Source organism: Myodes glareolus, chromosome 11 (genome assembly GCF_982192425.1).
Source record: "Myodes glareolus chromosome 11, mMyoGla1.1, whole genome shotgun sequence".
Taxonomy (NCBI): Eukaryota; Metazoa; Chordata; class Mammalia; order Rodentia; family Cricetidae; genus Myodes; species Myodes glareolus.
Genome location: NC_142036.1, coordinates 9,414,028 through 9,430,881, shown reverse-complemented (window position 1 = coordinate 9,430,881; position 16,854 = coordinate 9,414,028). Strand labels below are relative to the sequence as shown.

At 39.1% G+C, this 16,854-nt stretch overlaps 1 gene segment (V, D, J or C); it reads right to left on the bottom strand.

Annotated features, from left to right (window-relative positions):
- Positions 1–14,178: 14,178 nt before the first annotated feature.
- Positions 14,179–15,154, bottom strand: LOC148120354 (immunoglobulin heavy variable 3-72-like). The segment is given in 2 exon segments: positions 14,179–14,927; positions 15,045–15,154. Coding segments are annotated over 2 exon segments (480 nt in total).
- Between the last annotated feature and the right edge of the window lie 1,700 nt (positions 15,155–16,854).

Below are 16,854 nucleotides of genomic sequence, written 5' to 3'. Positions count from 1 at the left end.
ATGGCCCTCCATGAGTACAGACTCGGCAGGGTAAGGACATGGCCCTCCATGTGTGCACACACTCAGCAGGGTAAGAACATGGCCCTCCATGTGTGCACAGACTCGACAGGGTAAGGACATGGCCCTCCATGTGTGCACAGACTCAGCAGGGTAAGGACATGGCCCTCCATGTCTGCAAACTCACCAGGAATGAGCAAAGGAAGATGAAAGAGACAAAGTAAAAGTATGCAAATTTGTTGCCACAGCCAGCCATTTGGATCCCGGACACGGCTTCCCACTGAGGCACGAGAGTGTGATGTTGTGCCAAGCTTCCCCGGTTTGCTCCTAAGGATAGGCAGCATTGGTGACCCATGACCTGGGCTTCAGCCCCAAATGGACACTACTGCTTCCCAAGAAGGGTACTGGGCTGAGGCTTTGGGCTAGCCAGTCATGGGCCCAAGTCCCAGGGGACCATCCTCTTTCCTTAAGTGTCAGAGGGCTACGCTGTGCCTTAAAACTCCACAGGAAGGGGTCAGTGAGGTGGCTCAGCGAGCACAGGTTCTTGCCACAAGGCCTGACCACCAGGGTCCCTGGGACCCACATGATAAAAGGGGAGAACTGACTCCAACTTTCCCCTGATCGCCACCTGTGTGACAGGTGCGCCACGCCCCCGCACAGTACGATTTTATAAACGGAAAAAGAACAGAAAGCAAAGTGCATGAGAAGCCTGAATTGCAGAGGCTGCGGTGGGGCCTGATGGTGGGGCCGTCTGGGGACGTCTGTGTGACTCAAAACTTTCTTCTCTCCACATTCCCATCTCTTAGTGCTTTGTCTCCAGGTTGCTTGCCAGGCATGCCAGGCTCTTCCCTGTCTTCGAGCAATCAGCCATGCCCCTGCCTCAGGGCATTCACACTGGCTATATTTTCTGCCTAGCTGTCCTTCCTTCCCAGGGTCTCTGTCTCCCACAGGTCTCACTATAAAGCCTAGGCTGGCCTCACACTCCCAGTCCTCCCGCCTCTTCCTGTGTCCTGGCACTGCTGAGGAACACCGGCACACCCTGCTTCCCACGCTCTCTCAACGTGTGTGTGTGTGTGTGTGTGTGTGTGTGTGTGTGTGTGTGTATGTGTGTGTTTTGAGATAAGGTTTCTCTGTGTAGCCCTGACTATCCTGGAACTCACTCTGTAGACCAGTCTGGCTTCACGCTCACAGAGATCCACCTCTGCCTCCCGAGTGTTGGGATTAAAGGTCTGGACCACCCGGCCCATAATAGTATTATTATTTTTTAACATTATCCTGTGTGTATAGTTTAGACTGGACTTTCTTCTTCATTGTGGTGTTGAACAGCATTCTCCTCTAAGGCAAACTTGGATCTTGCTAAGACCAGCTGTGTCTGCTCACAGAAGAGCATCACAGGGGCTGCAGAGATGGACAACCACAACAGACAGGCTACTGTGGAAGGCGTAGACCAGGTGGGAGGGAGCCCACAAGGCTTCTACCCTGCACAAGAACTACAGGCAATTAAGGAATGCTGAGAGCAGGGGAAGGGGAAGAGCACAGCAGTTAGTTCCCCACTTTCAAAAGGTCAACCCTGAAAACACACTATAACATTGTACAGATTGAGCAGGTTGTATTTACGGACTTAGGAATGTAGTTATATGTATAACAACAATTAAAGAAAAAAGAGGCCATATGTTTAAAAGAGAGTACAAAGCAATAAGGGACTGCTGTTCTTGTAGGACACTAGTGCTCCCAGGACCCACAGGGCAGCTTACAGTAACTTCCGTTCTGAGGGTCCTAACACCGTCTCACCTCTGGAGGGCTCTTGTGTAGATGTGGTGCACATACAAATGCAGAGGTGCATGTTTACACATACAAAATTAAATACATCTTTAAAAACATCGTCACAGCTGGACTTGTTAACTACTGATGGTCCTTCATAGGAGGAGGGTGTGGGCGGGGTCACTGGACCTTCGCTGAGCAGCTGAGCATCCAGCCCCTCCTCCAAGCCAGCTGCTTGCAGTTGGGCCCTAAGGGTACCTGACTTTGAGGTCGGAGGGAAGCTAGAGTTTAAAGGCTGGGAAGACTGGGGACAGAAGGCGGCACCTGCACAGCTGTGGGGACACCACTGTCTACACTGAGAGAAGACTTTCCAGTGTGGCTTCAAGTCACCCACACTCCTGCAGAACCCCTCAGCCATGCCCTGCAAGTAAGCCCTATTAACCCTTCAGTCCCCCAGGGTGAACTTTGGTTTGTTATTAGGACCTTAGGACTTGCAGAGAAAAAATTCTCACAACAGTGGGTAAATCTATTAACATTATTGTGTCTCCTGGTGTAAGAAAGAAGACTGGTAAGTGAAGGAAAATGTTGGAGGATGCAAGCATTAGTGAAACAAGAGTTATGCGTAAAGATTAAGATGGTTGGATGTTTCCAGAATGAAAGAGGAAACCAGGAAGTCTACGCACATTATGAAGGTCTGCCTAAGTCATTCAAAGTTTGTAAAAGATGAGACTTAGAGAGTACACACATGACATTAACATTTCTAAAGTCAAGGTTCAATACATTGATGCTAAATGTCTGTTTAAACCAATGGTGCTATTGATCTGCTCTTGACGATCGCAAGGACTGGCTTAAAGGACAAACATATATCTCTAATCCATCTTTCTTGTAAAAGTGTTTTGGTTTTGTCCAGGAAAATGCAGTAGTTAAAATACCTGACTGCTGTAACTGACCTTCTGAGTGTTCAATGGCCATGCTTGGAGGCCTGTACTGGTGTGGGCAGAGGGATTAAGAAGATAGGACTTTCTTCCTTTCCCTCCAAGGTCAACTAGATTCCAGGGCACTGTGGGACTTCTCTAACATGTTCTGTACCTATGGGGAGTCAGCATGGAGTACCCACCAGGTGAACAGTAACTAGTGTCCAGCCCACAGAGAGAAGTCAACACAGGACAGAGGACAGAGTCTCGGGGCATCCAGAGAACTCACTGGTAAGCCTTAGATGGAACAACTATTAAAGGAGACAAAGGTTCCTCTCAAGCCCAAGTAGTGAACCCTGAGAACCAGACCCGCAAATGGGTTTGACAGGAGAAAAACAAAAGCAAAGAAAATGACTGATTTTAGTCAATTGCATGGTCTTAACTGCCCAGTCAGAAGTGAAACAGAAGACTAATGGTTGGCATCTCCTTCAAAGTACAAGGAGTTGGCCTCCCCAGACTCTGTGCAGGGCATGATGGTGCACAACTGTAATCCCAGAATTTAGAAGGCAGAAGCAGATAGATCTCTGTGAGTTCAAGGCCAGCCTGCTCTACATAGTGAATTCCAGGACAACCAGACCTATGTAGTGAGACCCTGTTTCAAAAAATAACACAACAAAACACAAAAAACAAACAAACGCTGTTTCAATTTTTTGTTTGTTTAAAATGCTCTATTATTTTTGTGTGCATTGGTACTTCACATTTCTGTGTGAGAGTAACAGACAGTTGTGAGCACAGGGCACTGAACCCAGGTCCTCTGGAAGAACAGCCAGTGCTCTTAACTACTGAGCCAACTCTCAGTCTCCAGTTTGTTTGCTTGTTGAGGCAGGGTTTCTCTGTGTAGCCTTGGCTGTTCTGGAACTCACTCTGTAGACCAGGTTATCATTGAACTCACAGAGATCTGTCTGCTTCTGCCTCCCAAGTGCAGGGATTAAAGGTGTGCACCACCACTGCTCAGAATAAACAGACTCTTTCTTGGTTTAAAGCCAAAATATCCTTGTGCTTCTTAGCAGCCCCATCCTTATCAGAGACCAGATATGCTGTGCTGGTTGATTTTACGCCAGTCTGACACACATTCTGGCTATCTGTAAGGAGGGAACCTCCATTGTGAAAATACCTCCATAAGATCTGGTTGTAAGGTATTTTCTTAATTAGTGACTGATGGGGGAAGGCCCAGCCCATTGTGGGTGGTGCCATCCTTGGGCTGGTTTCTGGATTCTGTAAGAAAGTAGGCTGAGCAAGCCATGGGAAGCAAGCCAGTAAGCAGCACCCCTCCATGGCCTCTGCATCAGCTCCTGCCTCGAGGTTCCTGCCTTGAGTTCCTGTCCTGAATTCCTTCAGTGATGAACACTGATATGGAAATAAAAGCTGAATAATCCTTTTTCTCCCCAACTTGCTATTTGATCATGATATTTTGTCTCAGCAATACAAACCCTAAGACATATGCTAAAGTGTTTCGAGGGCCCTGATATTTGATCAATTTGCTAAATAATTCTAGGGTCACCATTTCAGCAGAGAGCATAATAAAACAGCAGCGTGCTGGATAGTTTTATGTTCGCTTGACATGGCCTCTGCATCAGCTCCTGCCTCGAGGTTTCTGCCCTGACTTCCTTCAATAATGGACTATGATGTGGAAGTGAAAGCCAAATAAACCCTTTCCTCCCCAACTTGCTTTCAGTCATGGTGCTTTTTCGCAGCAATAGAAACCCTGACTAAGACAAACTAGTAAACGTCTGTTGAGACAAAACTCCTGGTCAAGAGAACACTTCCCATGTAGGGTGAAAAGCTCACGTTACAGCTAGGCCAGGCCAACCAAGTGGTGAAGGGACCTTTCTGTAGGAAGGTGGGCTCACTGTGAACTATGCTTAAGCCATCACCTATACTAACAATAGTTTACTGTTACTAGAAACTTCTAATGGGCCACATATCTGGCTAAGTTTGGGGGAGGTATGTAACAAAGAGGGGAAATTGTGAGAAACATCTGATGCGGGAGAATTGTCTGTATTCTGTCAATCATATTTTATTAAAACGCTGATTGGCCAGGCAGGCAGTATAGTCAGGAAAACCAGACAGGAAGTAGAGGTGATGCAATGAGAACAGGAGAATTCTGGGAAGCAGGGAAGTTTCTCTGCCACTCCTGTGCAGACCACGGAAGAGGCAGCGTGTAACTTGCCCAGCTGAGAAAGGTACGGAGCCATTATGGCTAACATAGATGAGAATAATGGGTTAATATAAGTTATAAGAATTAACAAGAAGACTGACCTAATGGGCCAATCAGTTTATAACCTAATGTAGACTCCGTGTTATTTTCTTTGGGAATTGCCAGTTGTGGGGTACCGGGTGGGACAGAAACCCCAACAAGCCGGCCCTCGTGTTACATCAAACCATTAATGATTCTCATTAATTGCTTTTAGATATCTAATAACTATGACCCACAATTGAATTAACCCCTCAAAAAATTAAATAGCTTATTTTCAAACTTACAAAGTGATGAGGATTTAAATATTTCAATTAAAGTATCAGCTGACGCCAAGAGAAAATTTATTTTGTTAGAAAATTATTTACAGAATACACACATGTATCTTTTTTATCCAAAGCTTGATTTTGTTTTAGTTGTTTTTCCTTCTATTCATTTTCCCACAGAAATTCTTATGCATAGAGAAGATATTATCTTCAAATGGATATTTTTGTTACAAAGACAGAGTTAGAAAAATCTATGTAGAAAATGTTTCTGAGTTGACTGCAAAAGGAAAGATGAGACTTCATTGATTAGCAAGAATATACCCATCAGAAAGTGTGGCACCATTTACTAACACAAAAATTGCCTCATTTTGGGAAGTAAATCAATAGTGACACAAAGCTTGTAATTATTTTTATTTGAAATATTAACAGTGAATGTTTCCAAAAAAAGGGAGCCTACAGTTTATAAAATAACTAATTGGAGTCTTTCTTATAAAGTGACTTTCTTATATAGTGCTTCAGTATATATATTGAAGCAACACCATTCTATACAAATGTAAATACATCAGGAATGGTAGGTGATAAGTCACAAATAATAAGTAAAGTGGCTCAAAACACCTATGATTCAGATAAAAAAAATCAGAGCTGGGGGATGGAGAGATATCTCAACAGTAAGAGCACTGTCTACTTTTCCAAAGGTCTTGAGTTCAATTCCAATCAAACACAAGGTGGCTCAAAACCATCTGTCATGAGATATAGTGCTATCTCCTGACCTTCAGGCATACATGCATGCAGAACATCTATACATAATGAATAAATAATTATTTATTTATTGATTGATTGATTTATTAAAAATTTCCACCTCTTCCCCGTTTCCCTTTTCCCTGCCCCTCTCCACTTCCCCCTCCCCCTCCCCCTCCCCACCTCTCCCTTCCTACCTTCCCCTCCCTCTCTAGCCTTAAGAGCAGTCAGGGTTCCCTGTCCTGTGGGAAGTCCAAGGTCCTCCCCCATCTGTACAGGTCTTTAAAGGTGAGCATCCAAACATACCAGGCTCCCACAGAGTTAGTACATGCAGTAGAATTAAATCCCAATGCCATTATTCTTGGCTTCTCAGTCAGCCTTCATTGAAGAAAATCAGAGCTGTATTTCATTCTTATGATATTAGTAAATTTTCTTAAATTTCATAATATAAATATTGATTTTCAATATATAGAAAGTTGTTTTACATTTTAAAATGCCTGACCTCATTCCAATTGATTCAGTATTAAATAGTCTCTTTAATTAATTATAGCAAGTAATCAGAAATTGAAATAATCTGTTGTATATAACATAAATCAGATTCTATATGGGAAATCTGACAAAGGGATTTCAAAGATTGAAAAATTGAATTATATCCAATATTTCCATAGATCCATATGCTTTTTATGGGAAACTGCTCTAAAGTCTGAAAAAGTTGATTTTGAAATCTCACACTGAATAGTAGTTATGACTATTATCAAAATACCTGTACGAATTAAGGCTGACAATCCTGTAGCTTATGTCTTTATAAAGTGAAACATTTTTTATATTACAACCCAAAGCATTTTACAATTATACCACATACTCTTATAAGACAGACAGATATTGAAAGATTTAATCATGCTTTAAAAGATATGCTTAATAAGCAAAAGGGGGTAATAAAGATCCCCAGAAATAGATTGCAGAATGCTTTATTAACTTTAATGTTTTAAATGTTAATGAGAAATGAACAATAGCTGTGGAGAGACATTTTATAGTAGAGAAAACTGCTGAATTAAATCGGGCTGTTTTCTTTTAACATTTATTAACTTCAGAATTGAAATAGAAAATGTATTTGGCCTTTGCACAGGAAAAGAATAGCAGAGTATACCACTGAGATTCAGTAAGATTACATGTGAACAGGAGAGATTTTCTGGATAAGCAGAGGTGATAGTTCATCAGCCATCTTGGTTATTCAGTCCAAACAAAGTTTGAAACTCTAAAAAAAATGCCTTTTGAAGAGAAATTCAAATGTTCTAGTGTGTGAAGGAATGGGAAATGTCATAGAGTATAATCACAAGGAGAGTCCTCTAGAGGATTTCCCTGAGTACAAAGGAAAAATGGGAACTAGCAATAAAACACACTCTCATACAGCAGAGGTCAATACTTCCTAGATTCTGAAGTGACAATTACTGGTCCTGAAGAGTTTCTGTTGGTTCTCAGTGCCTCCTGCTGGTAATGATTCTCTCTGCAGAGAGGTTTTTGTGCAGACTCACACTGGAGTTCTCTCACTGTGTCACTATATTTCTGAGGCACAGTAATACATGGCTGTGTCCTCAGTTTGCAGACTGTTCAGTTTTAAGAAAACTTGGCTCTTGGACGTGTCCCTGGTGATGGTGATTCTGGATCTGAGAGCTGAATTATAGACTGTGTTTCCATCATACAATATTACTCCCATCCACTCTAGACCATTTCCCGGAGGCTGGCGAACCCAGTGTATATTATAGCTGGTTAATGAGAACCCAGAGACAGTGCAGGTGAGCAACAGGGTTTGTGAGGGCTGCACTAGGTCTGGTCCTGATTCCTTCAGCTGATCCTGTGACAGGACGCCTGTGGATAAACAACATCACCGTCAATCATATATCCCATAAATATAAATGGCAAATGGCAAGCTTGATTCCCTCTTCTAAAATCTTGAAACACTTACAGCTTGGAAAGGTCATCAGGCAGAGGAACAGCACCAGGACAGCCATGCTCTGCTAAAGGCTCAAGTGAGAGGGAGATGGGGTTTCTCAGACTGACCTGAGTTTTCATCCTGAACCTGAGTGCTAATTTGCATTGGGGGAGGTTCCTGAGTGGATAAAAAGAAGCACAAAGCAAGGCATGGTAGCTTTGAGAGCAGTCAGTTGAAAAGTATAAGTGTCATATTTCATTGTATACATATAAAAATCCTCAAGAGTAAATAAAATAGTAGAAATAGCATTATTGAAATTTAAAACAATAAATTCAGAAGGAAAATGATTAAGGAATACTGTTAAATATCAAATAATTTAGTATGCCACTTTATCAGGGACAATCTTTCAAACTAGCTAAAAACTGGTGGGGTTGTCCACTTCTTTACAATAAATCCATTTACAGATTAACCTATGTATGATTTGTAAAATACCTATACACATTTCTTTAGCTGTAACTTTACTCTAAGGTGACAACATCTCATCATTAAACAGAATTAGGGGATAAACATCACGTTTGTCCTACCCTTTTGGTGTTAGTGCTTTAAGAATACTTATTCGGATGTAGGATTAAACATGAATGTCATGTAGGTACTCATTTTCTTTATAACTCTCTAGATCAAATCACAGAATAAATTTAAGAGAAGTAAAATTTAAAGACATCTCCATATACTATTGGTACTAAAGTTCTAATTCATTCCCTGTTTTTATTGTTTTAATAATTTTTTCCTTTAATGTGGATATGTAAAGTCTCTTAATTCATATTGTCTGACTCTCCATAATATGTTCTGTATATTCTTAGTCAAATGTGAAGTCCACAGGATTTAAATAGAGGAGTTGGTCTGATATATTTTAGGTCCATCAAACACGTTAAAAAGTTTTACCCTGTTCATCTGATTTTAGTTGTTGCCAGGTCGATTGATCCTTACACTGGTGCTGGAAAATATCACAGTGATCTCTTTGTGTCCCACATTGTGTAGAGTTATTTTATTCACTGTTTTGTGTTCTACTCTCAGGTTTCTAAATATTCAGTAGATTTGGTCTCCAAAGCTTCATCTCCCTCTCTTAGTGTCATTTCTTTAATTTCTAGAGAAGGCTCAGCCACAGAGTAAAAGAATATTTTTCCATTTATAATGCAGCCTTAAGCTGATGATCCAGTAACATTGAGCCCACAGCCTGCACTGTTCAGAATGACACTTCTCTGGCTCACATATGAGACGCTATGCTTTAACACGCAGCAGAAAATGAGAGTGCCCAAGGAGTAATTCTGGGATCCTTTTCAGGCAGCAAAATCATCAACAAAAGCAGCACAGACTGAAAATCAGAACTCTTTTGCCTTTAAAGGGCTGATGAGAGATGGAATGGGGACTTAGCTGTTGTTCAGCTGGGAATTGCACACTGGTAACTGGGAATTTGTGTTCTGAAGGTGATCAATACACCTATAGAGGAATCACTAGCTTGGACTTTGAGGTGCAAGCTATTTTTTTTTTGATATTTACCATGCAAATGTTTAAAAAGATGATCTTGTAACAATGATAGTACTGTATACTTCTATGGGACCGATTAGTTTAGAGTTAGAAAAATGTGGATGATTCATTATCCAACCTAGCTTTGAATAATAACTAATTAAGGAAGTTTTGGTTTCTCTATCACAAGTCTAAAAATATTTATGATGAATTACAGATCATTCAAAATTTCCAGGCTATCTTACAGAATCTACAGTCAAAAAGTGTCATAATTTCAGACTCTTAACATAAAATTAATGTGCTATTTTGTCAGACAACAAGAAGGTATTAGATATTTTTGAGGTTTATGAGGGATACAGATGTTCAGTGTGTAAGTAAAAGTAACATTAGTGGACAAGTAAAGAGTACTCTAAGGAATTTCCTTGTGTAGAAGAATAAATCAAAGTTTATAACATCAAAAAAGGTGCAAATGCAGCATATTCTAATGTGACTCCTACAGTTCCTGGGAGTCCCTCATGGTTCTTAGTATCCCCTGCTGTTCTGAGTCAGGAGTTTTTTTATGCAGATTCCTACTGGAGTTCCCTCACCGTGTCTCTGGCACAGTACTACATGATTGTGTCCTCAGTTTGAAGACTGTTATGTTTTAATAAAAATTGACTCTTGGTCCTCTAGTGATTCTTCTTTTGTGATCTAATGAATTCAGCATGCCTGAATATCAGAGTGTAGAGCTAACCAACTAGTTAACCATAGATGCCAGACAGTGATGGCACACACCTTTAATCCCAGTTCTTGGAAGACAGAATCAGGTGATTTTCCATGAGTTTAAGGCTACCTTATGCTACATGAGATTGAATCTGTCTTAAAGAGAATATAGCACTTGGGATCACATGACTTTAATCCAAGCACTGGGGAGGTATAGACAGAGGAGATATGAATAGACAGAGAAAGGAATATAAAGTGGGAGGAGACAGGAAATCTGATGCTGTCTTAGAATTTAGTTTGGGAGGCCGTATGAGGTTTCAGGGAGACAGAATTGAAACAAAGGATTTGTAGAGACAAGATCTCCCCAATTTGGTCTGAATATTGGTAGAGGTAAGAACTCTCTAGTGACTGACTGTTCTGTTTCTCTGATTCTTCAGCTTTTGCCTCTTATATACGACTCTGGGCTTTTATGATTAAGAACAATTAAAATTCATGCAACAGGAAGTGTCCCTGCTGATGCTGAATTGGGGTTTGAGAGATGAATTATAATTTGTGCTCTACAAAACCATGATTTTCCTATTCACTTCAGATTGTTTCCTGGAGAATGGCAGACTCACGTTATGCCAAAGAGGGTTAATGAGAGCCCTGGGACAAGGCAGATGAGAGACAAGGTCTAGGATGGCTATACCAGACCAGATCTTGACTCCTTCAATTTCACCAAAGATGGAGCACCTGAGGACAAGCCAGGTCTCTATCAGTCATTAATCCCAAAGATGACATGCTTGGGTTCCTCTCCTGAAACCTTGAAACACTTATTTTGGAAAAGTCATGAGCCTGAGGAGTAGTGACAGAACAGTCATGCTCTGCAGGAGGCTCCTATTAGAGGGAGCTGGGGCATGTCAACTAGGCCTGGGTCTTTCAGCCTGAGTTCTGCTTCCCATTGTGGGAGGCTCTTCTACTGAGGGGCACCTAGGTTGTTTACAGGTTCTGGCTATTACAAATAGTGCTGCTATGAACATAGTTGAAAAAAATGCTTTTGTGGTATGATAGGGCATCTTTTGGGTATATTCCCAAGAGTGGAATTGCTGGGTCCTGAGGTAGGTTGACTCCCAGTTTCCTGAGAAAACGCCACACTGATTTCCATAGTGGCTGCACAAGTTTGCATTCCCACCAACAATGGATGAGTGTTCCGCTCACTTCACATCCTCTCCAGCACAGGCTATCATTGGTATTTTTGAGTTTAGCTATTCTGACAGGTGTAAGATGGTATCTCAATGTTGTTTTGATTTACATCTCCCTAATCGCTAAGGAGGTTGAGCATGGCCTTAAGAGTCTTTTGGCCATTCGCAGTTCTTCTGTTGAGAATTCGCTGTTCAGTTCAGTACCCCATTTTTTAATTGGGTTAATTAGAGTTTTAGTGCCTAGTTTCTTGAGTTGTTTATATATTTTGGAGGTCAGACCTTTGTCTGATGAGGCATTGGTGAAGATCTTCTCCAAGTCAGAAGGTAGCCTTTTTGTCTTACTGACAGTGTCCTTTGCTTTACAGAAGCTTCTCAGTTTCAGGACGTCCCATTTATTCATTGTTTCTCCTATTGTCTGTGCTACTGGGGTTCTACCTAGGAAGTGGTCTCCTGTGCCCATATCTTGTAGACTACTTCCCACATTCTCTTCTATCAGGTTCAATGTGGTCAGATGAATATTGAGGTCTTTAATCCATTTGGACTTGAGTTTTGTGCATGGTGATATATATGGATCTACTTTCATTCTTCTACAGGATGAAATCCAGTTATGCCAGCACCATTTGTTAAAGATGCTTTCCTTCTTCCATTGTATACCTTTAGCTCCCTTGTCGAAAATCTTTGGTGTTCTTGCTTCATGGTAAAGTCTGCTGGATACTATGGACCAGTAAGATGGGTGCCCGCAAAATTACAGAAGAACTTTGGGTGACTGTCCAGGCAGTGAGATGTCTCTGTTAATTCCAGATTTTTGGAAGTTGCTTACAATGCACTTCCTGTTTACTTAGGTAATGAGTCTTTGATAGAGTTGAAGAACAGACAGTTATAGTTTTCTGTTGTAAAGAGAGGGTCCTTTGTTTGTCCCAGCTACTCAGCTAGCTTACACCTGAGATTATATTCATTAAAACACTGCTTGGACCATTAGTTCTAGTTACTTATTGGCTAATTCTTACATCATAATTTTGTCCATTTCTATTAGTCTGTGTATTGTCACGTGACTGTGGCTTTCTGGCAAGATTCTAACCGGAGTCCATCTCAGGCAGAAGATCCATGGTATCTCTCTGACTATGCTCTCTTCCACCCAGCATTCAGTTCTGTTTTCTCTGCCTACCTAAGTGCTGCCCTATCAACTAGGCCAAGTCAGTTTCTTTATTCATTAACCAATGAAAGCAACACACAAACAGAAGGAACTCCTACACCAGTTTTCCTTATTTATGATAAAAAATAAATTAGATATAAATGTTGTAGCTGTAATTCTTCCTTGATACCTGTTTTGTTATATGGAAGTTTACTATGGAGAAGTTGAAATCTTCATTTTTTTTACCAGCTACATGTTAGAGTAGAGCTAAGATCCAGAAGTTACAAGAAATTACAGAAACTAACTATGAAGTTCCATTCCACACATAAAAATATGTCTTGGATAAATACCTTTGCAAGATAGAAAGAAATTACAAATGTCCAATAAATATTTTTCAAAGTGGGAAATAGCCATAGGAATCATGGTAGTTCAAATTAAAACTATTCTGAAATGCCATCTTGCCCCATTAATACTGGTAATGATAAACATATCTGACAACAAATTTTGAATACAACATTGATAGGACACAGCCATTATTCACAGTTGGTATAGATGTGATCTAATTCATCTATTGTAGAAATCATTTTGGGAATTTCTCATAAAATTAAAACTGGATTTACCATATGAACTGGATATCTTTTTTATGGGTATGTATCCAGAGACTCCCATACCATGCCTAGAAATATTTGTCCCCATGTTTATTACTGCTTTTTTATACTACAACAAGAAATTACAAACAGGATATTTGTTCATCAACAAATCAGTCAATAATGTCTATGTGATATTTATTTATACATATACATTATGTGTATGTATATTGATATAAAATATGGGAATACTTCTCATCTCTGAAGAATATTGAAAATATTAATTATACTCTGGGAAATGAGTGGTTGGGAGTGTGTGTGTCATTGGAAAGGGTAGATAAGAAGGGGAAAGAAGGGAGTGGAGAAAAATGTATAGCTCAATAGAAACAATAATAAAAAGATATGGATGTTGGAAGATAACATACAAAGTATACCATCCGGATAGAGAGATGTCTTAGGAGCTAAGAGCACTGGTTGCTTTTCCAGAGGCCTTTAGTTCAATTTCCAGCAACCACATGGTGGCTCTCAACCATCTAGAATCAGATCTGATACTCTCTTTTGGCTTGCAGGCAGAACACTCTACATTTAAAAAAAAAAATAGTTACAATGGTTTGCTTTATTTTATTTAGAGCCATTCCAGACCAATTGTAATAAATTTTACAAAACACAAATTCAACAGTTGCCTTAAACTGCCAAACTAAGCACAAGCCATTTGAAAACATAAAATTATCCTTGGTTTTACTTGCCTAATCCTAAAAATATCTCTCACTGGTCACTAAACGTATTCTCCTTGGAATAAACAAATTGGGAAGGAGTCATTAATTTTATTTAATTACTAAGGTGAGGACCATAAGCTAATGACACAATTTAAAAGTAGTGCGAAATAAATAATTTTCATAATGAACAGTAAGTTTTTGAATTATGAGAAAACTGTGGAAGAATTCTGTTTTAATGTAATTGTAAAATTATTCATTATGAATGTAACTATAAAATTATTTTAGTCTTCTTTGTAGCACTTATATAACACAAATGGACTTTTATCAAAAATTAGGAAATTCTTTTGTAAAATGGCCCAAATTTTACAAAAAAACACATTCTTACATTTTGTTTAAAGTAATAGCTTTATATTATTCAAACAAATTCCAAATATGAGAAGTACATTTCTGTAATAATATTTTTTTAAGTCTCAAAGTCTTAGTTTAGGTTAAAACTGTAATGTATTTTTCAAAGAAACCCAAAAATGTCATCTATTCTAGAAGTTTATAAACTTAAAATGTTGCTCAACAAGTTGTAAAGAAATATATCTAAATGCAATACACACATGTAAAGAAAATATGTCTATTTTTAATATCTTCTGTTCTTGTCTCCTTGAATTCGCTGTTGGCAAATAGAAATTTATACCCACTTTATAGTTTCTCATAGCTCAGCCATTCTGTACAGTTGTCACTTTTCAATGACTTCTGTGGTTGATTCAGCATTATAAATCCTAGACAACTTTCCTGAGAAATTAGTGTATGGAGCAATAATATATCTTGTCAGTTTCTCTGGCCTTGTACACCCACTCTTTGCCCCGAGCAATCTTGCATGAAGGTTTGTTTCTAGGCTCACACTGAAGACCCCTCACTGTGTTACTTGTACAGTAGTAAGTAGCAGTGTCCTCAGCTCTCAGACTGTTCATTTGAAGGTAGAGGGTGATTTTAGAATTATCTCTGGAGATGGTGAACCGGCCCTTCACAGATGCACTGTACTCTGTTGTGTAACCATTAGCTTTATTTCTAGAAACGGCAACCCATTCCAGTCCCTTCCCTGGAAACTGGCGAACCCAGTGCATATAATAATTACTGAAGGTGAATCCAGAAGCTGCACAGGAGAGTTTCAGAGAACCACCAGCCTTCACCAAGCCTCCTCCAGACTCCACCAGCCGCACCTCACACTGGATACCTTCAATAATAGAGAATTCAAGTGAGGAAAATGTTACACGCACACCATCCTTCTTACTCATGTTCATCACTTCCTCATGTTCACACACACTCAGCATATCTTCTTCCCATAAATTACCTTTTAAAAGATTTACAAGGAATACACAGTTTAGCCACAACTTCATGGTGAGATGTCTTCAGTGTTGATCTCTGAATGGTATGAAAGGGGAACTCAGGACTGGGCTCCCCTGCAAGAATGACAGAGTAAGGACTGGGCTGGTTTTCATGAGGAGAGGGAAGCACAATTTGCATTTCTTCCTTCCTGCTATATAATCAGCTCTAGGGTTGAAATAATAGAGGGTGCAGTTTTAGTTCGTAACACAAAAATAACTAGATGAATTAGGTATCAGAACAGTGTTACAATGTTGTATTTTATCTTTTGTAGTTGTGTTAACTCTTTTAATTTTATGATTTAACCATGTCTAAAACTCTGTTTGATTAACACATATAATAAATTATTATTTTGAATGGTTTAAAAAGTTGATATAAAGCTGAATTAATGTTGAATAGAATAATTAAAATCTAGAACCTTTGTTAAAATCTTAGCTCAGTACTGTAGAATGCACAAATTCCTAGGCTTGATCATCTTTTCTGTCAAACATACATTGAAGAAATATGCCTGCTCTCCAGAATTAGCCTTTGACACATGACAAAGCGAACCGAAATCCCATTTTACCCTTGTTTGACTATTTTAACATTTTGGTGTTATGTATTCATCATACTTAGGAATTAATTCACCTTTAATTTTAAGATTCTTTAAGAGGGACTGTTTCCACATCTGGGACAATCAACAAGTCTCCTACCTGGACTCTTAGCCACACACAGATGACCTTCCATTTATCTTCACTCCTTGAATATATGACATTCTATGGTGTTTCGTCAATACGTCACAAAATGAGGAATCTTGAAATCATGACATACTACATGAGCAGAGCATGTTTGAATTATAATTTTTCACTTGTTGAACTTATTCTCTTTGAAAGAAACCAACTTCATGTGCCTTTTGGATCCTTTGGATTGTGGCACTACTTTTTCTGTTGTTTTCCCAGGAATGTAGATAATGTCCAAAGAAATAACTACATGTCTGTATCTATTTTTTCTTTGGAAACTCTCGCAATAAAACATGACAAGTTCATAGTATGCCTGGCTTGTTTCCCGCATTTAAACGCAAAGCATGTTAAGGAGAGAAAAACAAACAAAGAAAAAAATATGTTCTTGTTGTCTGTCCAATTACTGTACCTGCTCCTTGGATTTCTGTAATTAGTGAGGTGTGAATACAATGTCGTAACTTTCATAGCCCTTCAACAGGATTACTGGTATTGGAATAATTGAATATATTGTTTTATTTCCAATATTTAAGAACTTCTCTACTGAATTCTACAATTTCTGAGCCAATGTACCTTTCTATCAGAAACTGTAAATGTTAATTTCTTTGTAACTTTACCATTATTTTACATTTACTTGATGGAAAATATTCCACTTTGAATAAAATAAATTAAAGACACAATTGGTATTTTTTGCTTCTGATGTCTAAAGATATTGAACATTGTTTATTATATATATATTGGCCATTCATATTTCTTAATCAGAGAATCATCTGTGGTTAATTGTTCTATATGTTGATTTTTATTTGTTTTTATGAGTAAATGCTTTGGATTATTATACATTCTAGTCACTAATATCCATCAAACATAGACATGACAAATATTTTTTGTGTTTTCTATCAAGCATTTAAAATATCCAATAACATTAGTCATCAAGTAATGCCAAATTAACTAATATTTGATATTTCCTCTCAACCAAGTAAGAATGAATAAGATTTAGAAAATAAATGACATCAACTTCCACCAATATGTATGAAGTGGAAAACTTAAGCAGATACAGTGGAA